Below are 25,581 nucleotides of genomic sequence, written 5' to 3'. Positions count from 1 at the left end.
GAACTAATGTTTATTCAGGTTTATAGTTCTTGTCGAGTTCATAGCTTTTACGAGTTATTAGTCTCTACAACTGTAATCAATTATTTTATCTCTCAATAAACGTCTTTCAAATAACTTACCACCAAATTCATGTCTATTTCGGGTACGTACCGAATTTGGATTAAATAGTTGCATTTTCAATGTATGCAGCTGGATTTCACCTGAAGCGTATAATTCTCCGACTATGAGATCTCATATCAATATGTTTCGTCACTAGATTACACACTAGTTTTAGTTAAGAAATAATGTACCATGGTTATCAAAGTGTAATTGAAAACCTCTATCAATATCCAATTTTGCTACAAGTCGTTGGACCTACAGTGCATAGGTTCATCATATATTCAGTAGACATTGCAAAAAAAATTACTTACAGATCATCAATACATGCATAGGTTCTCTTGAAAGAGTAATACATAGCATGTACTAGACCTTACGTTATCTAGATCATATGCATAATTAATCTGAATCAATATATGCCACATCTGAACCACAGTCATGATCTCCAAACCAAATTACATAGTTAGATTAGATATACATATTACTCATTCTTTCTTATTTCGATAATGTTTATTTTTTAATTATAAAACAAATATGATAAAACATAAATCTAGTTCAAATAACTATATGATAGTAAATTCGTCAAATTTTTGAAAAATATATGTATATATATTTTACCAAAAAAACAAAACAAAACTTAAACATAATTCCAACATAAATCAGAAAATCCAAATAGTTCAAATAACGTTGACAATAATTTGATAACAAAATAATAAAAATATAAAGATCAAAATAAATAATAGCTGTTATGTTTGGTTTTCATATTTTTGCATTGGTATTTTATTTAATTTTTTCTTCTATGAACGATTGATTATTTTTTTTTTTTTGCAATTTATTTTTTTCTGTAACAGATTATAAAATACTTTAACAATAGCGTGCATGTTCTAATCTTGTTCTTTGTTATAGACCAAGTTGACTTTATACGAATCTTTATTGTGTATTCAAAATCCCTCGAATAAGTTACCGTATAAATTTTTTAAAAATATTTCACTTATCACTTATCACTTATCACGTCTCTCCGTACTAAAGTCAACTTTCTTTTTCTTTTGTTTTTGATAAATTCTAGTTTTTACACTAATATATTATTTTATTACAAGTGATAACAACATACCTTTATAGATGATTCAACAACCCTAATTCTATCTATTTTATTATGATGATTCACATTTCACAGATTTATTTGCACTATAACTGAAAATCTCTTTGAAAAGCTTATACATTATATCATCATTGTTCGTAAATCAGTTTCTTTAAAACTCAAAATTCACATATTTTGGGTGTCTGCGCGGCGGCTTTTGTAGCACAGGCACCCGGATTTCTCTTCTAATAATAATAATTATTTTTTAGTATTATGCTTTCATCCTTGTTGTTATATATTTTCTAAGTTTTCAAAGATATTTTTGTTTTCAACCGGCTTTTATAATCAGAAGTATATTTGCTTTGCTCCGATTCTCGTTGTAATTGTTATCACAAATTGTTAACCGGGTTCTAGAGCAAACTTTTCGAAAGAAATATCTTACAGAACAGTTTTAACCCAAAAAACTATCTTTATTTGGGAAAAAATTTTTGTGTATCCGATGAAGGTGATTGCAGCCCGTTGTGATGCATAAAAGCACTTCGTTTGTTAAAAAAACACAGAACAAGAAAATTCTGATATCAATGTATTGGCAACATCCAACCAAATTTTGATTTAGACTTCATCATTGATTTTTTTTAGTTATATTTGTAAGATCATATTTTTTAACTGATTAGATTGTTTTTCAATGGCTTGTTTTAGTTTTTTTGATGCGATGTATCATATCAACTTTTATGTTATTGTTTTTGATAGATAATATTGAATAAAAAAATTAGACGGAAAAAATATGTTTTGGTGTAAAATTATTAATGAATTTTCGGTTTGACCGTTAGACTAATTAGGACTTCCACGATAAATTTCTTGCAAGATTTTTGTTATAACACTAACTAAATCATCAATCTCTTCCAATAAACAAAAAAGATGGAGCCAGAAAGTCTAATGGTATTTATAAATCTATATATTCTCAAATCAAATTGTGTTAATATTTATGAACCTTTAGGTCAAACTATCCATGTGACAAGGCTCCCACTATATGAGGAGATGCCTTGTAAATTTAAAGTGTATTTCTTGTTTATTTCCTGGGAAAAAGCTTAGTTTACATTTTATCCTTTCGGATACAGAATATCTTCAATGTCATGCGCCCCATGTATGGATTTATTTTAATATAATGATCACATCACCCACAGCATTATTATCAAAACATTTGATAGCTGTTGCAAAAGTCAATGCTAATGTTCTATGGATTGAAGCAACCCTACAACATATTTCTAGATAAAGTCATGAAGGGAGATCACTTTCAGTTCTTAAAAGCATCAACTTGAAAGTATTAATTAGAAGCATATATTATTACAGTAAATATCAACGTTGACATTCTAATATTTTGCCAGAAAATAAAAATATTTTCTTAAAAAAAATTTGTATTCACAATTTGAAATGGCCAAGTTAACCAAATAGTTTCAGTTTTTTTTTTGTTGCCAAATGCAAATAGTTTCAGTTCTTTTTTTTTTGCTAAAATTTGGCAGTTCATTTGTTGTAAAACCATTGTCCTAATATCATTACATAATAATAACTATAACTGTTAAATTTAATAAAAAATAATAACTTTGAAGAAGAATTTCTAGAGATACAAAGAAAATCGAATGATCTTTTAGATAAATTTTCACAAGTTTGATCCAAAATAAGAAGTATGCAAAGCAGATATAAGAGTGACATATTAATTCTATTTTATTTTTATTTCAAAAAAGTATCATTTTACGTTTTCAATACAGTTTATATATTAGTTCTATTTTCCCTTTTTAAACAACCAATAAAATTTTTATTTAAATCATTTTCATTTAATTAATTTTATATTAAATAAAAATATATTAGTATATTACAATTTTTGAATTTTCTTGAAATATCCCAAAGTAATATTTTTTTTACAAAATGGAAGGAATATAAAAATTTAAGATAAATATACGAGCAAAATATAGTATGAGAAATTTTATGTTTACCACTTTCATGTTACTATTTTCTTCTTTACCACCACTAAATGGAAATTTTCAAAAATACATTCTTCGTTAAGTGGCAAAAGATTCTTATGTCATTTGTTATCTATATATATAATAAATAAAAAACGTTATGTTTTCGAATTATACTTTTTCAAATTTGAACTTTTTATAATTTTTTTTTCTTTTTGAATTTTTTTTTCAAAATTTCTTTTTGAAAATCGAAAATTTTGTTTGAAACTATTTTTAAATTTTTTATATTTTTTAAGTATTTATTTATATATTTATTAAAATCCTAAATTTCACATTCTAAAAACCCTAACACACCCCTCAACTCTAATCCATAAGTCTAGATTAGTTAACCCTAATTAAGGGTATAAGTGTCTTTTACCCTTCATTAAAAGTGAGGGTAAAGTGATTAGTGTAAACATGTACTATGAATGTGGTATTTGTTGGCAATTTCCCAATATAGTAAAGTATTTATATATCAAAATTATGTTTAAAGTCTATGAGAAATACTCCATATGTTTCTGAATAAGTGTCACTTTGACACTTTTCACACAAACTAAGAAAATAGCGGAAATATATATAAGTTGATATTAATTACATCTTTCTGACCAATAGTATTTGAGATAAATAAAATTATTTATAAAACCAATGCAGTTTGCAATTAATTTTCAGCTGAAAGTAAATATAATTTGTATTGAAATTGTAAAGTGATATTTTTTGTGTAACAAAAAAAAAACTAAAATGACACTTATTATGAAACAGAGTGAGTATTACATAGACGATTCTACAACCGACAATTCTACCACCTTATAGGAATACACATCTGACTACACCAATCTGAGCCGCCCTATAAGATTCATAATCGATAGTACACCATACACCATGCTAAAGATTTCTTGTAATATGTTTCTTCATAATCTGCACAATTTTCATTTTCTAAAGTTTGAACATATACATATGGTGTAAAAGTATTAATGAACTCTTAATCAAACCACTAGTCTAAGAGGTTTCCACAAATATAAACATTTAAAACGTAAACAAGTATTTCAAATACTTAATTTTATGCTATTTTGATATGATACTAAAATAAATATCTACAACTTAAATAAGTATTTTAAATGCTCAATTCAATGTATATTTTGCTATATTACTTAAAATATCCAAATCGAACCGATATAATTCTCCGAATCCGGATGATATATAGTTTTAAAATAATTAAAAGTATATTAACCCAAATGTTATTAATCGAACACATAAATTAGGCATGGGCATTCAATTTTTGGTCCAGTTCCGGTTCGGTTATTTCGGTTCCCGTTTTGGTTCTTTTGGTTTTAGAGATATAGGAACCGTTCGTTATCTATAAAATTTGGTTTGGGTCCAGTTCGGTTCTTTCAATTTTCGGGTCAGTTCAGGTAACAATTATAAGAACCGACTAATATCCGATTAATTTTTAGTTCCAATCTGGTGACAGTTCGGTACCAAGTTTTCCGGTTAATTTTGGATAATTTGGGGAAAAACAGATTTTTAGGTTTTCGGATGATAAATCGGGTAATCCAGATGAATTTTAATATTTTGGATAAAAACTATTCGGGTAATTCAGTTCTTTTGGATAATTTGGATAATTTTAAATACTTTACATAAAAAATATCCGGGTATTTCAATTTTTTTTCCAGGTCCGTGTCTAAGTAATATGTTTAGAATATTAGGTATTTTTAATATTAAATATAATTAACATTTTTAGGTATATATTATATTTTGGATATTCGGGTACCTTCTTGGTTCAGTTCCGGTTTGGTTTCAGTTTTCAGTTATAAAAATATAGAAACCGTTCAGCTATTTTTAAACTTCGGTTTAGTTATTTTTAAATTTCAGTTCGGTTTCGGATTTGGTTTTTTCGGTTTGGTTTTCGGTTTGAGTTTTATGCCTAGACCTAACGTAAATATTACAATGGGATCTAGGAGTATGAATCCGAAAACCCGCAAACCCGCAAATTCATAAAGTTCCGACACAAACCCAAATGGGTATCTAAAAACTCATGCCTAATAAAAACTTTGAAAAATGCATAACGATTTAGCAACTAGGCTGCTCTAAACCGAGAAATCCTTATCAACAACTTGATTCTTAATTTTAAAAGAAACACATTACCTTGACTTATATTTTGTCTTTCAAGAGAACAAAGACTTACAAATCTCCAAGGAAGAACGTACCAAGGAAAGGACGAAAGAAATAAAACACCGAGCATCAAATAAGCAACTGTATACATAGTTAATCATTTTAAATGGGAAATGGGCCTTTATTTTCAAAGTATCAGCAATCAACCTTTAATTTTTCATTGCGCATAATTATTTCTCCAAGAAACTGTTAACAACTCAAAATTTTGAATGAAATAATTAACCGTTAGCGAATAAACCAAAAACTAATAGTTGACTTTTACATTTAGTACTAACAATTTTTGTCCATTTTCCTTATGTTATGAAGCTAATGATTAGTTAGAAAATAAATATGCGTACATATATAATATTAAATATACAGACTGTAAATATTTGGGAAATAAAAAGCTCATGTTTATGTTAAGATCCATATAAATTTTCAAGCCAAGGACTCAAGAACAGCATGTCTGTTTCTTAAAAATCGAGTTCAAAGTATTTTACGTAACCAATATACCAAATGTTTACCCTTAACTGGAGTTCTTCTACAAATACTTTATGGATGTGTCTTTATATATAATGTTTTCTATACTAAATACTTAAGAAAACTGAATCCAATAACACATTAATGAGTTTTTTTAATATTGGCATGTACGTGTAAAACATTACAAGACAGATACAAATGGATCGTATTACTCGTATTGTTGATTCACAACATATGGTTGTCTAAAGCAGAGATCAATGCCATTTATAGGTGATCTAACAAACCTGTGGTACATGCATGTATATTGCATGACCCCTAGATAACTTTGGATCAATGCTTTATACAATCATATGATGTACGCATCAGTAAGGCGATGCATTGTATTGTCTTGTAATATTTTATGTGTTCATACAAAAAAACTTAAAGTTCTTGGATTAGATTTAGCATTACAAAAACACATCCAAATAGGAATCATAAAAACTATGTTTGACATTTGGTACTCTAGTTATGTCCAAGTTCAGCATTCTTCTTAACTCAGAATTGTAGGACATGGATTATTGATCTTGACTTGAAAACTTATACTCCTTCTGTTTTATTATTTGTGTCGTTTAAGGTTTTTGCATACGAATTAAAAAAAATGATTAATATTTTTGTTTTACACCTATTTAATACATTATTTTGTTTGATTTTTTTGAATTAATCAGGTAAATGTAAGGATAAAAACTAGAAAAAATATTTAGTAATTGCTTTGAAAATATAAAACGACACTTATAATGAAATAAAATTTAAAAGTCAAAATGACATTAATATGAAGTGGAGAGAATATGAATCATAACGGAGAAAATGAGATTTTATTCTTCAAGTGTATTTAACATATTTAATACTCAAATATTGTATATGCATATTTATTCCTCAATTGTGGTACTACCAAGTAAGCGTAGCTCCATTATTTTTCTCTTAAAGAATGGATTCTATAATGACATCGGATGTTGATATTACCAAATTTATTTTTATTAATCAATAAAATATATAGGCTTATAAAGAAATAACAAGAGAGTATATCCGTAACTTGTTGTCAAAAAATACATAAGCAAGCATATACCTAATAAAGATGCCGAGCGTCACATTCTATAAATTCCCTAACATTTCTGCACTTAAACCATCTCTTCTATCTCTCACCCAAGCTACTCTAATTCGGCGACAAGGTGAGCATATATAATATTGTATGGAAAATCTCTTTGCTTTACAAAAATCTGTTGTTGTAATCTAGTAATGTCTAGGTACTTATGTTTGTTCAAAAGAAAAAAAAAGGTACTTAACATGTTGTCTAATAAACACATGCGTTTCTTTAATGCCTTTCTTTTAGACGTGAAACCTCTAATAAAGAGTCAAACTAGTTTTTCCCACTCCTTTCCGACAGGATGATCTGAATGTCTCCACATTACAGTAATCATATTTGTTAGAAAATATATCAACACAAAAGTATTAACGTTTAGTACGTGAAAGCAGGAGAGACGAGCAAAGCTGAGATGGCTGAACAACAACTAGGAGTGCTGAAGGCACTCGATGTTGCGAAAACGCAACTTTACCATTTCACGGCGATTGTCATCGCCGGAATGGGTTTCTTTACAGATGCTTATGATCTGTTTTGCGTCTCCTTGGTGACCAAGCTTCTTGGCCGCCTCTACTACTTCAATCCGTTGTCAGAAAAGCCTGGTTCACTGCCCCCTCATGTTGCGGCGGCGGTCAACGGTGTGGCCCTTTGTGGAACCCTTGCTGGTCAGCTTTTCTTTGGATGGCTGGGTGACAAGCTCGGAAGGAAAAAAGTGTATGGTATTACTTTGATCATGATGATCGTGTGCTCCGTGGCTTCTGGTCTATCTTTTGGTAACAAAGCCAAGGGTGTCATGACCACCCTTTGCTTCTTCAGGTACAATTATCATTATAATTATATACTTAAACATGTTTTAATAATAATCTCATAGTGAATACGCATGTTTTAAAAATTACTGGTTTGGACTAGATGTGTCTAGTCAGAATATATATATTAACATATTTAAATTCTTTTATTAATTTAGGTTTTGGCTGGGATTCGGTATTGGAGGTGATTACCCTCTTTCTGCTACCATTATGTCTGAATACGCTAACAAGAAGACTCGTGGTGCTTTCATCGCTGCCGTGTTTGCTATGCAAGGTGTTGGTATCTTAGCCGGAGGTTTCGTGGCACTTGCTGTCTCTTCCATTTTCGACAAAAAGTTTCCAGCTCCGACCTATGCAGTCAACAGGGCTCTCTCAACGCCTCCACAAGCTGACTATATTTGGAGAATCATCGTCATGTTTGGCGCTCTACCTGCAGCTTTGACTTACTACTGGCGTATGAAGATGCCTGAAACTGCTCGTTACACCGCTTTGGTTGCAAAGAACATCAAACAGGCCACACAAGACATGTCCAAGGTCTTACAAGTGGAGCTTGAGATGGAGGAAAGAGCAGAGGATATCGTTAAAGACCCTAGACTTAACTATGGCTTGTTCTCCAAAGAGTTTGCCAAACGTCATGGTCTTCCCCTCCTTGGATGTACCTCCACATGGTTCTTGCTTGACATTGCATTTTACAGCCAAAACTTGTTTCAAAAAGATATCTTTTCAGCTATTGGATGGATCCCAAAGGCAGCAACCATGAACGGAATCCACGAGGTTTTCATGATTGCTAGGGCACAAACACTCATTGCACTTTGCAGTACCGTCCCCGGCTATTGGTTCACGGTTGCATTTATTGATATTATGGGAAGGTTTGCGATTCAGCTAATGGGTTTCTTCATGATGACCGTCTTTATGTTTGCGATTGCCTTCCCTTACAACCACTGGATCAAACCGGACAATCGTATCGGTTTCGTGGTTATGTACTCACTTACCTTTTTCTTTGCTAACTTTGGTCCAAACGCAACCACCTTCATCGTACCGGCTGAAATCTTCCCAGCCAGGCTAAGGTCCACATGCCACGGAATATCAGCCGCAACAGGCAAGGCCGGAGCCATCGTGGGAGCTTTTGGTTTCCTATACGCAGCTCAACCACAAGACAAGACCAAGACAGATGCAGGATATCCACCGGGCATCGGAGTCAAGAACTCTCTGATCATGCTTGGTGTCATTAACTTTGTCGGTATGCTCTTCACCTTCCTTGTCCCTGAACCCAAGGGAAAGTCCCTTGAAGAGCTCTCCGGTGAGGCTGAAGTTGAGAAATGATTAAGCTGTCATATTGTCAATTATTTTTGTTGTTTCCGCTTATTTAAATCTTCTTGTGCAATTTACTGTTTTTTCCGATGGGTGATGTGATGTTTGTATTTTGTAATTGTTCACCTCTGCGTTTGTTTTTTGTGAAAGATCAATCAATACTTGGTTGGCATTTTTATGGAGTTGATTGCTTACTTTTGCAACACGATATGTTTATATTTCGTTGATACATGTCTACCTCTTGCATAACAACTTAACATATAAAACCATTTGTAATAGAACTGAACAAAGTCTCCACATAAAAGTCTCCAAAATAAGTTTACAAAGAGAAACTAATAAAGTAAACGATATCATACACACACAGATATATAACTGGTCTGAGTTGGATCGATTGATATTCAAATATTTACTATGGATATATGATAGCAACTAAGTTCACAAAGACATGAACTTTATACATTAAATTGAAAATACATCTCTTCTTCCGAATATCCTATGTTTTCGAATATGCTTTGTTTTAATAATGGTTTTGACTTTTGCTAAATGATAATTAATCTTCATGTCTATATGTATCCAGATTGTCACTCCTCAAATGTCAACTGTTAGAGTTGAACGATTCCATCCAAAAAAAAGATGAAGAAATTTGTAACTACTCGACTTATATTGGCATTAGAATAGCTAATAATCCAAATTTCAAACAAAACGATAATTAATAACTTTTACCACTCCTTATTTGAATTAAAATTCATTATATATTACATAACGCAAGAATTTCAAAGTGGGAATCAAAAATATATATATATATATATATATATATATATATATAGTAACTGGTCACTACTGGTTACAAATAGTGCCATTTAAATTTATGTATGTAATTTCCAACGGGACAAACTACAAACTAAAATCGTGTCTAAATTACTTATAATTTTGGCAACTTAAATGGGATGCATATCTTGTTATTCTCCTGTGACTCCAAATCATTCTGTCTCCAGATAATAACTAAGACGGTTCTAACTTCTAAGTATAATTCCTAGTTAATGTTCAAAAATACAGTTATACTCTTGCAAAATTGGTCACTTAAATAGATATATGCTGCGATATTATCATTTTTTATCTAGACTTTGAACTAAGACAAATTCTTTTAACAGCTGTTAAAATTTGTTACACTTACTAGGGAGGATCAGGTGAATAGATTCACAATCTTTCAATATATATATATTTTTTTTTTGGTAAAATGTTAAGCTCAATCTTTCAATATATGTGTAAGAGTAATTAATAAAAGTTGACAAGTTTATCGAAATTTGAAGTTTATGTTAATTTTAATTAATGTTAAAGTCACACAAATTTGATATGTTTGTTCAGCTCAAAATAGCATTTTATATGAACATAACTTGTGAATCCGTATATCATTTAACCAACCGATATTTACAAATTACATACTCCCTCCGTTTCACTTTATTTGTCGTTTAGACTTCTGCACAGATTAAGAAAACATTTCATTTTGTACATTTTCAAAATAAAAACATCATTACTCATACACCTAACCATATTTCAACCAATGAAAAAATAAACAAAAGAACTTTATTAATAAATGTTGCATTAAAATCATAAAACGACACTTGTTTTGAAACGAAAATTTTCCTCTAGAACGATATTTAAATTAAAACGGAGGAAGTACATTTTAATTGAGAAGACATAAAGAAAAGAGGAATTGTGCTGCGGACCTCTTTTCTGAGTTTAATATGCAGATCTAACTATTTCCAAAGTAGTAGTAGAAACTAGCTTTTTATATATGTAGTTTTTAAAACAGCATTTGCATGCAGTTTTATTTATTATAGCGATATGAAAATAATTGTAGCTATATATATTTTGCATAAATAGTAATAATGTTCTCTCATGTCCCACTATACAGAAAACTATTTATAAGCTTTTTTTCTAAATACTATTTATAAGCTTTCCCAAATACTAATTTTCATCTTAAATTCACTTGGATCATCAATGTACCTGCGATTTTATCATTTTGCGTTTTTCAAAAGGAGTTGGGGCCGTTCCGCAATAACGAAATCAAAGTAAAAGTTTGCTTCAAATATTTATTGTTTGAGATTTTAAGCTAAACTAGTTTAAATAACAAATATGAATAATATTCTTACAAGGAAACACACAGTAAAGTTTATACAAGATTTTTATATAAAAAAATTATCATGATTTTATAATAAACTAATGTTGATAATTGATTATTAAAAGATATACTGATATTAAACGGGTCTTGTTTATAGAATCATGAGTTATACACAACAGCTATTGTTTTGCGGCTAACCAATATGCTTTCTAAAACTCAAATGGATGACATGCAAATTAAATAAACAAGAAGATGCAGGCGATCACGTTGCTTGCATTTCTTTCTCATCTTCTCTATAAATTGCCACAATAATTGTTCATTTCTTATCATCACATATCTTCTCTCCCATTCTTCCCTCTAACTCTCCACATAAGTTCTTAATCTCATTCAAAGCTGATTAAGGTGAATATTACTTGCCTCGGTCAAATTTATTTTATACCTTATCAAGTTAGTATGTTAGCCTTTTTCTTCAAATGTTTTTTTCGTATAAAGTAGAACGTACCATATTCTTTAAAAAAATTAAATGACTTTTAGTTTTTTTCCTCGTATAGAAAATGATTAAATGAAATATTGGATTATTTACCTTGTTTGGTCATAGAACTCAAGGCAATGGCTGAAGAACAACTAGGAGTGCTCAAGGCGCTCGATGTTGCGAAGACGCAACTTTACCATTTCACGGCAATTGTCATCGCTGGGATGGGCTTCTTTACCGATGCATACGATCTGTTCTGCGTTTCCTTGGTGACCAAGCTCCTTGGCCGCATCTACTACTTCAATCCGTTGTCAGAGAAGCCTGGCTCACTTCCTCCTCATGTCGCGGCCGCTGTCAATGGTGTGGCTCTTTGTGGAACCCTTGCTGGTCAGCTCTTCTTCGGATGGCTTGGTGACAAGCTCGGAAGGAAAAAAGTGTACGGTGTCACTTTAATAATGATGATTTTGTGCTCTGTCGCTTCGGGTCTCTCCTTCGGAAACAAAGCCAAGGGTGTCATGACCACCCTCTGCTTCTTCAGGTACAATTCTCATCATATATGTACGGATGATTTACTATACTTTCATAGAAGAAATTCCTTTTTATGATTATATTTAGATTAAACCTTACATCTCTATATTTTTTCAAAAAATATATACATATTAACATATAAACAATTTTGTTAAGGTTTTGGCTAGGATTTGGTATCGGAGGTGACTACCCTCTTTCTGCCACCATCATGTCTGAATACGCAAACAAGAAGACCCGTGGTGCTTTCATAGCTGCTGTGTTTGCTATGCAAGGCATCGGTATCTTGGCCGGAGGTTTTGTGGGTTTAGCAGTATCTTCCATATTCGACAAAAAGTTTCCATCACCGACCTATGCAGTTAACAGGGCTCTCTCAACGCCTCCACAAGCTGATTACATTTGGCGAATCATTGTCATGTTTGGTGCTCTACCCGCAGCCTTGACTTACTACTGGCGTATGAAGATGCCCGAAACTGCTCGTTACACCGCTTTGGTGGCCAAAAACCTCAAACAGGCCACACAAGATATGTCCAAGGTCTTACAAGTGGAGCTTGAAATGGAGGAGAGGGAGGAAGATATCCTTAAGGACCCTAGACTTAACTATGGCTTGTTCTCCAAGGAATTCCTTAAACGCCATGGTCTTCCCCTCCTAGGATGTACCTCCACTTGGTTTTTGCTTGACATTGCCTTTTACAGCCAAAACTTATTCCAAAAGGATATCTTCTCAGCTATTGGATGGATCCCAAAGGCATCCACCATGAACGCCATCCATGAGGTTTTCAAGATTGCAAGGGCTCAAACTCTCATCGCGCTCTGCAGTACTGTCCCTGGTTACTGGTTCACGGTTGCGTTTATTGATATCATGGGAAGATTTGCTATCCAACTGATGGGATTCTTCATGATGACCGTCTTTATGTTTGCCATCGCCTTCCCTTACGACCATTGGATCAAACCAGACAACCGTATCGGATTCGTGGTTATGTACTCTCTAACGTTCTTCTTCGCCAATTTTGGACCAAATGCAACCACCTTCATTGTGCCGGCTGAGATCTTCCCGGCTAGGCTAAGGTCAACGTGCCATGGAATATCAGCTGCAACAGGTAAGGCTGGAGCCATCGTGGGAGCTTTTGGGTTCCTATACGCAGCTCAGCCACAAGACAAGACCAAGACGGACGCAGGATATCCACCGGGCATTGGAGTCAAGAACTCACTGATCATGCTTGGTGTCATCAACTTTGTCGGTATGCTCTTCACCTTCCTTGTCCCTGAGCCCAAAGGAAAATCCCTCGAAGAACTCTCCGGTGAGACTGAGGCAGAGAAATGATCACCATGAAACTATATTGTATTTCTATTTTTCATATTTTGTCTGAAGTGTGATGTTTGCTTTTGTATTGTTTCTTATTATATTTGTTTGCCAATCCTAACATTTAATGATTTTATAAGAAGAATGTATAATGTTATCCATTACATGACTTGAGAGGTGTAGAATAAGTGGGGTTATGCATATCTTCGATTTAATTGAGTTTTTTTTAGATTTTTTTTTATAATTGATCCCGAGCTTCTAGTCTCCAAAGGCAAGGGCTATATTAAATTTACCTCTGTCACGTGCAAACGGAAGCGGCTACATAGAAACGGAAACGTATGGAAGTGGAACCTTACGGAAGTGCATAAGTGAGATTTTTTAAAACATTAGAAAGCGGGTATGTGTTGGAAGCGTATCCATATATATACACATATTAAAAAAATTTAAAAAAATCTAGAACTAAAAATTATATGATTTAAATTTAAAACAAAGCATTTATTGGTTTATAGAGTCAATATAAGTCTGTAAATGCTTTGCTGTCAAAAAAAAACAAAGCATTTATTAATTTATAATAATTTTGAAATGATTTCATATTAAAACTGTAAAAATATACATATATTAAATTTAAAATAAATTATTATATCAATTATGTTTAATACTTTATAATTAATTAACATGATATATTTGAATATATGATCTATCTTTAATAAAAACCTCAATGTATAAAGATAATTTATAGTATTAATTTTAATATTTGTAGATTTATATTCTCTCTATTCAATACTATAAACATTTGGATTTTATATAAATTAAAAAATATAATTTTATATTTTTATTGATAGAAGACATTGTGTTTTTTTTTTAAAGTATGGAAGCATGATTCCAAAACAGAATCGTAAGCTTCCAACGTGTTTTTAAAGAGAATATTTTAAAAGCGTTTTAGAAGTGAGATTCCTTAAGCATCCACAAGGTTCCGATTCCGATTACGGTTCCGAAGCGAGAAGCGGACGTACGATGAAGTTTCCATGCAACGTAGGATTTACTCGGCCTTATTCCATATTTGATTAGTGGATCTTTTGAATCATTTCTTATTTTTAGTTCACTTTTCAATAAACTCTAGTACTCTCTCTATTCCTAAAAAATCTATATTCTAAAGAAAACTTTTGTTTCAAAAAGATACATATTTTATATTTTCAATGCAATTTTTGTCAACTAATAATGAGAAATTGTGAAGTTCAAGAACATTAATTGCATTTCTTAAAATCTTATTGGATTAAAAATATATAAAATATAAAATTGCAAAAAACTATGCATTTATAGCTAAATTTAATATATTTTATTAAAAAGTGTGAAAATTCTAAAACATGGATCGTTTAGGAACGCAGGGAGTATAATATATATCACTAGGTTTTTCGCTCCGTAATGCATGCATAATCATCTTACATCTATATATTGATACATAAATTATTAGTTTAAAAATTATCATGATAACTAATTGTTTATGTTTATAAACAGTTTAAACTGAACATCTTTATTTAAACTTTACATTTTGTAAATAAATATGGAAAATATTAAATTAGTACTTTTATTTTATTTTAAATTTAGTTTAGTTTTGATATTTATAATTATCAAAACCACTGAGCATTTTTTTTATTTAGAGTTCATTTTTTATTTTTTTCTCGAAAAATATATTGGAGAATTTTTATGTTTACTACATTGTTGGCGCAATTATTCATTAAGAGGCAAAAAAAAACTTGTATACTCTTGCTCTATATATATAAAATAAATAATTATTTAAAAAAATTAAAAATAATTTGTTTTTATAGTTTTTTAGTTATACATTTTCAAATTTGAACTTTTTATATAAAAAATTTGAATTGTTTTTCAAAATTTCTTTTTAAAACAATTTTTAAAAGTTTTTTAGAAACATTTTAAGTATTTATTTATATATTTTTTAGAATTCTAAACTCCACATTTCAAAACCATATCCCCCACCCCTCAACTGTAAACCCTAACTTTATATTAGTTAACCCTAAGATTATAAGTGTATTTTTTCCCTCTTTAAAAATAAGGGTAAAAGTGGTTAAAGTAAACATGAAAAGTTGTATTAGAGCATTTTCAAAAGCCACTTTATACTCTTGTTCTCTCTATATATAAAATAAATAATTATTTAAAAAATAAATAAAATAATAATAATAAAATAATATTTTTTTAGGTTTTCGAATAATACTTTTTCAAATTCAAACTTTTTTTATTTTGGTAGAATTTGTTTTTTCAAAAAATCTTTTTGAAAATCGAAACTTATGTTTGGAACTATTTTTCTAATTTTTTTTTTGTATTTTTAAGTATTTATTTATATATTTATTATAATGATAAATTTCACATTCCAAAAACTATACCCCACGCCTCAACTTTTAACCTTAAGTCTAGATTAGTTAACTCTAGGGGTATAAATGTCTTTTACCTTTCATTAAAAGTGAGGGTAAAGGTGGTTAGTGTAAACATGAAAAATAGTACTATAAATGTAGTATTTGTGGCAATTTTTCTTTAAAAAACTACATGAATATATAACTATTACACAAATTTACATTTTACAACCACACTAACAGTCTGTTAAACTTGATCCGGAACCTCCAAAATCTCTAAAATATTGTCCAAACAAATTTAGTGTAACCGAAAATGGTTGTTGTTGTTTTTTTTTAGTCTTTTCGTACGATTATTTTTTGTTCAGATCGACTGTATTCATGATTATTAATATCATCAGTATAAATTAAGTCTTTTAGCAATATTTTATTTTTCTTTTTATTTTCTTTTTCAGATCTAATATATTTACAAGTATTAATATTAGCCGATTTCAATAACCTTTAGCTCGTAATCTACAAATTAAAAATAAAGAGAGTTATTTTTTATTTCGAAATGCACTAGATGATCATATATGCATCTCGGAAATAATTTATGGAATATTGTGGTATTTCACATAAATGTTAATATTAATTATGTTATTTCTTACTAAAATTTTATATTTCAGTATAACATTTTGCTAATTAATATTGTTTTAATATTTTGATATATTTGCTTGTAAATGTTTTATGAATTTAAATTAATTGTGACAAATATACGGATAATAGTATACATATAAATAGTTTTGAAGTTAAGTTTGAAGTTTTGTTTTTGGAGAACAACATCTTTAAATTTCAAATATGGAATTTTAGAAATTTCAAAATATATTGTCTTTTTGGAGATGTTTATAGAAATGTGATATTTTAGGCAATTTACCAAATATATTCAGAGATTTATAATACTCGAAGAAATCCAACACTACTTTTAGAACTACTTTAAAGAAAGTAAAAATAAAAGTAAAACAAAACCAATTATAATGTTTAAAACGAATGCCAAACAAAACAAATAACTATCCTTATGCATCCTCTTGTTAACACTAAGCATCGTGATTGACATCACCCAATCACCACCAACCTTTTATTATTGCTCTTTTTAGAGTTTTGAAATAACATTGCAAAGCATCATCCGAATATGAAATAACATCACCAGTAAATCAAAACTGTCATAAATATTCTAAAATAAAGAGATTAGAACAACAGATACACATATTGAATATGAACCACATGTTTTTTTGGTAATATTGTTTTACAAAGGAGGATAACATATTCTTAGAACAATCTACATTGATGAACACAAATTTCTGTTCTAAACACGTTTTTATTTTCTTTGTAACCTATTTTTTATTATATTAATTATAACTAATTAGATAATGTCGACAAAAAAAACTAATTAGATAATAACTTATTTATAATGATTTTTGATTTGTAAAAATAAAACTTCTTAGAATCGTTGAAAATTGGTCGTTCCAACTTTTATTTCTTTCGATAGAATCATTATATTGGATTCAATATCGATTGACATCTATAGATCCAAGGTAGAATTTGGCTAATATTATACAACAAAGAATTAAAGTTTGGAGTTTCATCGCATGGTCGATATTCAGACATGAAGATTGCATTAAGAAGGTTCGGATCTGGAACAAAGCTTCTTCAGATTTTAATTCTATATATCGCAATTATTTTATTTTAAATTTGTATTTGGTTGTATTTTTATTATTTTATGTGTAATGTTACTTTATATATTAATAAAATAGTTGTTATAAAAAAAAGAAGATTGATCTATATCTTTGGTTTTTATATGTAGTTAAACTGGAGTTTATTCCGTATGGAGGGACATTGAAAGGAATAATTCTCAGTTACAATTTTACCATCGGATATCAACAAATATCTTTCCATATTTATCATATATATATATTTTGTAACAAAAATAAAATAAAACCTTTATTATGCTTGTGACTAATTCTATTCGTATACAAATAGAATATGCTATTGTATTCTCATCTCAATATATATATATATATATAACGCCCTAAACCTAACAAACATTAATCAAGACTCTTCAGCTTCTCAATTCCTCGTTGGTAATCACTCCGTCCCTATTTATACTATTATTTCCAAATAATATTTGTTTGCAACTATTATCAGATGTTTCAACACGTAGAAGTCATGTCATGATCTTTCTGTGTTTTAATCTCTTTTGTCGCAATATTTCAGATCGCTATTTTTTTTTGGGTATAGTTCGTTGATAGATTGTTTGTTTACTAAAAAATCAGTTCCTACTGGTCAAAATCCTATATTTGTAACAATTTTTTCTTCACTTGTGTTGTTTTCAGATTGCGGAGAAAAGATTAAAAAAAAATCGACATGGCGAAGCAAGAACATAGCATCTTGGAAGCACTTGACGTTAAAAAGGTTACATGGTACCACGTCACGACGGTTATAATCTCCGGTATGGGTTTCTTTACGGACTCATACGATCTCTTTGTGATATCTCTCGTTACGAAGCTCCTTGGCCGTATCTACTATCATAACCCTGGCTCCTCCTCTCCGGGAAGCCTCCCTGATGGCATCTCTGCTGCCGTGAGCGGTGTGGCCTTTGCCGGAACATTTATCGGACAGATTTTCTTCGGGTGTCTCGGTGACAAGCTCGGCCGTAAGAGAGTCTACGGCTTGACTCTTGTGATCATGACCGTATGCTCTATTTGCTCTGGTTTTTCCCTTGGCAGCGAACCAAAAACCGTCATGGTAACGCTCTGCTTCTTCCGCTTCTGGCTCGGGTTTGGCATCGGTGGTGACTATCCTCTCTCGGCTACGATCATGTCCGAATACGCCAACAAAAGTACACGTGGCGCGTTCATAGCAGCTGTTTTCGCTATGCAAGGATTTGGGATCTTGGCCGCGGGATGTGTGTCGTTACTCGTCTCTGCTATCTTCGACCATCAGTTTCCGTCTCCAGCCTATATGGTCGACCCGGCTGCCTCAACCGTCCCGCAGGCAGATTACGTGTGGAGGATCATTCTCATGTTAGGCGCTGTACCGGCTCTATTAACTTACTACTGGCGTGCGAAGATGCCTGAAACAGCTCGCTACACTTCTCTAGTCGCTAAGGACCCGGAGAAAGCGACTTCAGATATGTCTAAGGTTCTCGATGTAGACATTGAAGCCGGTTTTGCGAAGAATGACCAAGCTAGGGTTTCTTCAGACGAGTTTGGCTTGTTCTCCAAGAAATTCCTCCGCCGCCACGGGCTCCACCTGCTCGGAACAGCCACCACATGGTTCCTCCTTGACATTGCTTTCTACAGCCAAAACCTCTTCCAGAAAGACATCTTCACCACCATTGGTTGGTTACCCTCGGCGAAAACCATGAACGCAATCCAAGAGCTGTACCAGATCGCTAAGGCACAAACCCTAATTGCTCTTTGCGGCACCGTTCCTGGTTACTGGTTCACCGTAGCTTTAATCGACTGGATGGGACGGTTCAAGATTCAGGTCCTTGGATTCTCTTTTATGACGGCTAGCTTGATTGGTCTAGCCATACCGTACCACCATTGGACCTTACCACATAACCGAATCGGTTTCGTTGTTCTCTACTCTCTCACGTTTTTCTTCTGCAATTTTGGACCTAACGCAACTACTTTCATTGTCCCGGCTGAGATTTTTCCAGCGAGGCTAAGGGCGACTTGTCATGGTATCTCTGCGGCTTCGGGTAAAGCCGGTGCGATGGTTGGTTCTTTTGGTTTTGCTGCTTTGGTGAAGGCTGTGGGGATGAAGACAACCTTACTGATCATGGCAGGAATCAGTTTTGTTGGCTTGTTGTTCTCGTTTCTTGTTCCGGAGCCTAATGGAAAATCGCTTGAGGAGCTTTCCGGCGAAGCTGAACCGGAGAAAATTTAGGAGAAGATTATTGTTTAGATTTCTTTTGGTTTTTTTACTTGATTGATATTTCTTTTTGTTTTTATTAGATTTAAATATTTTTTTCGTTTGTTTCCGAATTATCCTACTTTTATTATCAGATTTATATTATTTAAAAGATGACACTTTTTATTACTCTCTCAGTCTCAGCTATTATGTTTTCGTTATATGAGTTTATTCTTGGGTTCACCCCATAAGGTGAATCTAAAGGTTCACAATCCAATAGGATTTCATTATTTCAAATACGATATTTTTAAAAAAAAAAAAAAATATATCAACAATTTATATTATGTTTTAAAAATAAAAAAGTAAAAAAAAAATAGCAGCTACAGAAAAAAGAATTAAAAAAATCTTTTTAACGTCGTCAGCAAAACACTAAACCCTAAATCTTAATCCGTAAACCCTAAATCGTAAACCCTAAACTCTTTGGTAAACCTAAACCCTTGAGTAAACTCTAAACCTTTGGGTAAACCCTAAACCCTTGGATAAATCCTAAACTCTAAATAAAAACACTAAACTCTAAACCCTAAATCCTAAACCCTAAATCCTTGAGCGTTTTAGTGTTTAGTGATTTTGATTTAGTGTTTAAGATTTATCCTAGAGTTTAGGGTTTACCCAAGAGTTTAGGGTTTACCCAAGGGTTTAAGGTTTAGGATTTAGGGTTTAGGGTTTAGGATTTAGGGTTTAGGGATTAGGATTTAGGGTTTAATGTTTTGCTGACGACGTTAAAAATATTTTTTTTTCTAATTACTACTATTTTTTATTTATTTTTTTTTACTTTTTAATTTAAAAAAGATAATATAATTTGACAATATTTTGTTTCTTTTTTTAAAAGATATCAAATATTAAATAACACAATCCTATTGGTTGGTGAACCTAGAGGTTCACCCTAGGGGGTGAACCCAAGAATAAACTCATATGACTTATTCTTGGGTTCACCCCGTAGGGTGAATCTAAAGGTTCACCAGCCAATAAGATTTCATTATTTCAAATTCGATATTTTTTAAAAAAAGAAATAAAATATTATCAATTTATATTATGTTTTTTAAATAAAAAAGTAAAAAAAAAATAGCAGCTACAGAAAAAAGAATTAAAAAAATCTTTTTAACGTCGTCAGCAAAACACTAAACCCTAAATCCTAATCCCTAAACCCTAAATCCTAAACCCTAAACTCTTGGGTAAACCTAAACCCTTGGGTAAACTCTAAACCTTTGGGTAAACCCTAAACCCTTGGATAAATCATAAACTCTAAATAAAAACACTAAACTCTAAACCCTAAACCCTTGAGTGTTTTAGTGTTTAGTGATTTTGATTTAGAGTTTAAGATTTATCCTAGAGTTTAAAATTTATCCTAGAGTTTAGGGTTTACCCAAGAGTTTAGGGTTTACCCAAGGGTTTAGGGTTTAGGGATTAGGATTTAGGGTTTAATGTTTTGCTGACAACGTTAAAAATATTTTTTTTTGTAATTACTATTATTTTTTATTTATTTCTTTTTACTTTTTAATTTAGAAAGATAATATAATTTGACAATATTTTGTTTTTTTTTAAAAAAAATATCAAATATTAAATAACACAATCCTACTGGTTGACCCTAGGGGGTGAACCCAAGAATAAGTCTCGTTATATTCCATTATGTTTTCTAGGTCAATCAGATTTCTATAATGGCAATAGTAAATACGGCTATTAATAGTAATCATTAGTCTTATGAAAAAACTAAAAAAAACAATAGAACAGAGGATATTATCGAGATATATCATATGAATGCTTGATTGTTTTTTTTCTTATTATCTTATACTGTATATTAAAATAGAAATTATGATTTCATGTATAAAATAAATATTCTTTTATAAAAAGATTATATTATTTTTTAAAATTATATACATTATTCATATTAACAGAATTACAGATTAAGAATAATCTAATACTCTCTCCGTTCGGATATAAGTGACGTTCTACAACTTTTTTTTTGTGTCAGAATATACGACGCTTACGAATTTCTATGCATAAACTGACAACAAAAGACTATTTCTACCCTTACAATTATTAATATCAAATTCTAGTCAAAAGTTCAAACTGCTGATTTTTTTGTAGTGTATTACGAGAAATATACTTATATTTCCAAGCAATGAAAAAGTAATAGTGATAGACTAAAATTAACTATACCACCCACTATATATTACAACATCTTCTCCTTTGTCTCTTTCAATCTGTATAACTTATCAATTTAAAATGGAGAACGAGGAGAGCAAAGAAAAAAATGATTTACCAGTTGATAGAGTTTGTTTTCGTGTCAATCGTGATTTTGATTTGAATAAATTGTTCTTTTATGATGAAGGAGAGCTTCACGCTGACAAAGCAATTGAAGAAGCCTTACTTGAAATGTTGAAGATTTATCTTCCACATTCTTTTTAAGATCAAATAATGTCTTCTTGTATTGCAAGTTATTTTATCATAATAAAGATGTGAAATATAGTTTCACGTTTCTATTTTTCTTATTTTCTTTGTTTCATTCAATTTTTTTAAAATTGTTTAGATCACATGACCTTAAGATCTATTTGATCATATAGACACAATATAACACTCAATAATTTTAAAATAAAAATTACTTCAAGATAGTAAACTCATAAAAACAAAACAAAATGAGAAATAAGAAATCTGAAAAATAAATAAGTTCTAACGATGAGTTCAACAATCTTAAAACTAAAATTATGAAGATGCTAATGTAGCCATTACGCTTTGAACCAAGGAGACATCACAACTTATTTGAAGAGGAAGACGATTCTCTCTATCAAGTGTAGCTTTCTTCATGTGCGGGATTTTATATTTGTTGTCTCCTCCAGTTTTCATGATCTCTTTCATGCACGATTGAAGGGTCAAAAAAATATAATTAACCTTTTCAGCAGCGTATTCTTCGAATGATTCTTCCACGACATGAACAAGATCTGCTACGGTTCTGGGACATGTCTCGTGCTGTAATGATTAGATTGCACTGATATATCCGAGATCTAAAATGTTTAAATCCGGTGAATTTGCTTGTTGACACATCAAACGTATATCAAACCCATTTTTTCAGGCAGCCTCTTTAAACTCTTTATCACCACACTGGACATGTGTCCTTGCGTTGTCTTGTTGGATGAAAATAGTCTTCCCCCGATCTTCAACTGGCCATCTTTCATGAATTACTGGAATGACCTTTTCAATCAAACATGCTCTTATGTCTTCTCGTTTCACAGAAGTTGATGCTTTTAGCTCTAGGGTTCCAGCGTCTCGGTTTTTGCTTCGCCTCTTAGCTGGTTGCATGGAAACAAAAGGAAACACTCCTATTTTGCCAGAAAATGTCTCATTTCCTTCCTCGTCAAATCTCGGTCGAGCCATCGCCGCCAAGAACATCACCTTCTCAATGTAGTTCTTACTTTGACATGTACGATGCGGTACCTCTTCATCAGGAACTAAATAATACTTCTCCATTTTCTTTGTCATGTAGAACCATTTTTCGTCAATATGTACGATGTTGTACATATTGACGAATTTTGGTTCATGAATCAAAGAGTCTTTTTCTAGCATGGAGAAACAAAACTTCAACCTATCTCTTATATTCCCATCCTTTAAACTTGGTTTGATAGCATTAGTGTGATGACGAAGCATACCTTCCTTGACACGTTTATGCAACGTTGAAGTAGCAATACCCAAACTCTTTGAGAGCGATCGAAGTGATGTTCTCTTGTGAAATGGAATACTCTTAACTTGATTCAAGTTGAGAGGAATTTTCTTGCGACCACAATTTCCTGATTTTTTGTGGCAGACGTTAACTGCTTCACCACTTGAAGTTTCTTTTGCTTGTTGCCAAATCCGTTGCACGGTTCGGATAGATACCAGAAACAATTCAGACACTTCTCGAGTAGTATTTTTTTCAGATTCCCATCATGGCTTCTCTCCAACAAAGCATTATAGATTGCCCATCTTTCTGTGTTCGAGAGATTTTTCTTGTTGCCACTTGAAATCTCTATGTCATTATATATCTCTGCATATTGACAATTAAAATAATTTATTAAAACTGAAAATCTGAAATATACTAACAACACATATACACATAAGTTTATTCGTGGAAATTCTATTAGAAACAAACCACAATTCGATAATTTGATTGTATACAGTTTTTATTTAAAAAAGCAAACATAATCTATTTTAGAAAACGCATCTATATTACAGAAACAAACAAAACCAGCAACTTTTGTTGACTTGTATACTTGTAATTGTCGTAAACATGACTATACGTAATTTTTAGAACAAATCAACATAAACTCATACCTTGATCTGTTTCAGTAAAAAGATCGCTTGCATAGACGTGACTGTTAACGAGTGCATCATTATCATCATCATCATCTTCTTCTTCTTCTTCTTCGTTATCGAGTGTATCTATTTCTTCAACTGTTGGTGTTTGATTTAGATCAAATAAAAACTCATTTTCATTGGCTATATAGGGAAGATTCAAATCAAAGTTAGAATCCATGCACTACAAGAAAACAACATGGATACTGAGGGAAAAAATCGTCGGAATTTCGTCGGAATAACGTTATTCCGACGACATACCGACGAAACAAGTCGTCGGAAATAATTCCTCGGAATTTCTTCTTTCCTCGGAATTCCGTCGGAAATATCCGACGGAATTCCAAGGAAACACATTTCCGAGGAAATTCCGAGGAGCACCAGTTTGTCGGAAATCTCCTCGGAATATACCGAAGGAGTACTTCGTCGGGATATACATCGATCGATGTGTTTTTGGACATATACCCATCGATCGATCCGTTTATAAAAACACGTTCGGAATATACCGAGGGACACCTTTCCTCGGAATATTCCGAGGAACATGTCCCTCGGTATATTCCGAGGAACATCTCCCTCGGTATATTCCGAGGAATATCTCCCTCGGTATATTCCGAGGAACCTACCCCTCGGTATAGCCCGAACGTTTTTTAAAAAACGCATCGATCGATCAAGTGAAAATTATAATTAATTTCCTCGGAATGTAAAAAATATTAATTTTTTTAAAAAGATAAAATTTCTGAAATTTAAATTCGAAAATATGAAATTAAAAGTAAAATTGAAATCATATTAATTAATATTCAAAGTTTCACAAATAAAAATAAAACATTCCGAGTTTGTGGAAAAAAAAAAAACTACGGGTCTGGCACGTCCGGGAACACCTCGTTCGGGTACATCCTCTGCATCATCTCCATCATTTGCTGGTTCAGCCTCCTCTGTGCCTCATAGCCCGCCTGTTGAGCCGCCATCTGGGTCTCTAACAAAGATATACGATCATCTTTGTCCTTCAACTGGGCCGTAAGTACTTCTGGTTCAACGAAGGGCGGTGGTGCAGAAGAAGGGAGAACCGACCGGGTGCGACGACCCAAACCGACCAAACGTCCCTTCTTCTTTGGAACCGACTGAATAGAAAAAACCAAATTTAGAAATTTAAACCAAGAAATAAATGAATTGAACTTTTAAAAACAAAGAACTTACGGATTCAACGATTTCGTTGATTCGAAACCGGGACAAGTTGGTCGAAGCCGTCGAAGCGTCATCCTCGGTTTGAAGCTGAGACACTTCGTCTACCACCTGAGTTTGGACCAGGTCGACCACGTCCCTCACAAGACCGTCATCAATCTGGCCGGTCTTCTTGTTGGTATACGCCCTCCTCATTAGGGCGAGATCATCAACCGGCTCGCCATCATTTTCTTCCGCCTTGAAAAAAAACATAAATTAAAGAAACATTAGAAATTAGAAGAAATGCACAATAAATTTAAATTCTGAAACTCAA

General features: G+C 31.9%; 4 protein-coding genes across 4 annotated transcripts; 3 read left to right on the top strand and 1 right to left on the bottom strand.

Annotated features, from left to right (window-relative positions):
- The first annotated feature begins 6,923 nt into the window (after positions 1 to 6,923).
- On the top strand, positions 6,924 to 9,238 carry LOC106364328 (probable inorganic phosphate transporter 1-3). The gene is made up of 3 exons (XM_022710390.2): positions 6,924 to 7,004; positions 7,309 to 7,729; positions 7,878 to 9,238. The coding sequence occupies exons 2-3, from the start codon at positions 7,329 to 7,331 to the stop codon at positions 9,040 to 9,042; spliced, it is 1,566 nt and encodes a 521-aa protein (XP_022566111.2). The 5' UTR covers positions 6,924 to 7,004; positions 7,309 to 7,328; the 3' UTR covers positions 9,043 to 9,238.
- Positions 9,239 to 11,395: 2,157 nt separating this feature from the next.
- Positions 11,396 to 13,655, top strand: LOC106364324 (probable inorganic phosphate transporter 1-3). The gene is made up of 3 exons (XM_048767540.1): positions 11,396 to 11,554; positions 11,751 to 12,162; positions 12,309 to 13,655. The coding sequence occupies exons 2-3, from the start codon at positions 11,762 to 11,764 to the stop codon at positions 13,471 to 13,473; spliced, it is 1,566 nt and encodes a 521-aa protein (XP_048623497.1). The 5' UTR covers positions 11,396 to 11,554; positions 11,751 to 11,761; the 3' UTR covers positions 13,474 to 13,655.
- Positions 13,656 to 18,049: 4,394 nt separating this feature from the next.
- On the top strand, positions 18,050 to 19,898 carry LOC106364316 (probable inorganic phosphate transporter 1-6). The gene has a single exon (XM_013803923.3). It carries the CDS (start codon positions 18,216 to 18,218, stop codon positions 19,743 to 19,745), a length of 1,530 nt encoding a protein of 509 aa, XP_013659377.1. The 5' UTR covers positions 18,050 to 18,215; the 3' UTR covers positions 19,746 to 19,898.
- Positions 19,899 to 22,832: 2,934 nt separating this feature from the next.
- Positions 22,833 to 24,273, bottom strand: LOC106362896. The gene is made up of 2 exons (XM_013802725.1): positions 24,072 to 24,273; positions 22,833 to 23,548 (listed from the first exon to the last, which is right to left on the bottom strand). Exons 1-2 carry the CDS (start codon positions 24,271 to 24,273, stop codon positions 22,833 to 22,835), a joined length of 918 nt encoding a protein of 305 aa, XP_013658179.1.
- Positions 24,274 to 25,581: the final 1,308 nt, after the last annotated feature.

This window comes from Brassica napus, chromosome C9, assembly GCF_020379485.1.
Source record: "Brassica napus cultivar Da-Ae chromosome C9, Da-Ae, whole genome shotgun sequence".
NCBI classification, from domain to species: Eukaryota; Viridiplantae; Streptophyta; class Magnoliopsida; order Brassicales; family Brassicaceae; genus Brassica; species Brassica napus.
This window is presented reverse-complemented; position numbering and strand designations above follow the sequence as displayed.